General features: G+C 36.5%; 1 protein-coding gene across 2 annotated transcripts in view; it reads left to right on the forward strand.

Annotated features, from left to right (window-relative positions):
- Positions 1-1239, forward strand: part of EPS15 (epidermal growth factor receptor pathway substrate 15) — a 162338-nt gene that overhangs the window by 36077 nt on the left and 125022 nt on the right. For both annotated transcript variants that reach the window (XM_019501322.1, XM_019501323.1), the window contains exon 3: positions 518-607. In XM_019501322.1, coding sequence (XP_019356867.1) covers positions 518-607 — 90 coding nt within the window. The remainder of the gene's footprint in view (positions 1-517; positions 608-1239) is intronic.

Raw genomic sequence — 1239 nt, forward strand, 5'->3', positions numbered from 1 at the left:
GTGATAGAAAGCTCATTCAGAATTTTTTAATAATTAGATGTAAATATTACTTGTACTGAGATAAGGCTGAAGATGTATGCTGAATATCTTAAATGTAGCTAAGATTTTATTTTAATTAGTTGACTTAATGTTTAATATGAATATACTACAGCTAAATGTATGTGTAAACTGGAATGGAAGTGTTTTCACCACAGGGGAATATACTATTAAGGTGTATGGTTTCTTGTACATCTGTGATAGCATTCAAGTAATAAAAAATTGGCATGAACAAATTATACGTTAGGCCCCTGGTTTAACTTGGTTTGTTGTACACGCACAGATGTAGTCCAATAAAAATGTTAATGTTTAAATATTGTGGCATTCTACTGTGTGGTTTCTTCTAGTGTAAAATGCTAGAGAAATACGTGAAAAAATGTAATCATCATTAATATAAGAATATAATCTTCTCTGGTAGCTTATTATAGAAATGTATAGGAGCAATGCAAATAGCTAATCAGTAGTGAATCCTTTTCTACAGGTTGATACAGCTAACACTGGAAGAGTGTTGGCTTCTGATGCTGCGGTTTTCCTAAAAAAGTCTGGACTGACTGACTTGATACTTGGAAAGGTATTATTTACTTAACGGAAAATTTTGCTCCTTTTATTCTGCTTTCTTTCTTTTGCCATTGTCCTCGAAGAATTAAAGTACTTGATAACAACCTGAGTGTATGACTTTCTCTTGCACCTTTCTACAGAAATGCTTTTAAAAATTCCTTTTTAATAGGGAGTGCACAAGATGTTGTGGGGAGAATAGGCATAACCTGAAAGTCTTCAGAGTTATTCCATGTCAATTAGGGTCATTTCTTAAATGGTTTGAGGCAGATTTGTAGTTGTTGTGCCTGGGCGTTGTCAGTCCATTCACTTTTTATAGTGCTTTTAACCACTTAGGCTAGGGACAGAAATTATACATAAACTGGTGTAAGTGTATGGAAACTGGTTCAAATCTGTAACACAATAGGGCTAAATACAGACAATCAAAAAGCCTGAGGCTGAATTGATTCAGTCTTTGCAGGTTAGTTTAAGCTGCCTAGATTGAAACAGTAAGCAAATGAACACACATTCACTTTTGATTCAGGAAATGCAGCCAGATGCCTGTAGTGGTTCAAGCCAGAAGCCAGGGGGCACTAGAGCATGCCTGCCAACCACTGCCAAAGGGCAGAGAAGGGAGAAAGCCCTGCTGGAGCAGAGGGAGTGTGGCCA

The sequence above is a fragment of the Gavialis gangeticus genome, unplaced genomic scaffold (genome assembly GCF_001723915.1).
Source record: "Gavialis gangeticus isolate Ggan-Ray unplaced genomic scaffold, GavGan_comp1, whole genome shotgun sequence".
Taxonomy (NCBI): domain Eukaryota; kingdom Metazoa; phylum Chordata; order Crocodylia; family Gavialidae; genus Gavialis; species Gavialis gangeticus.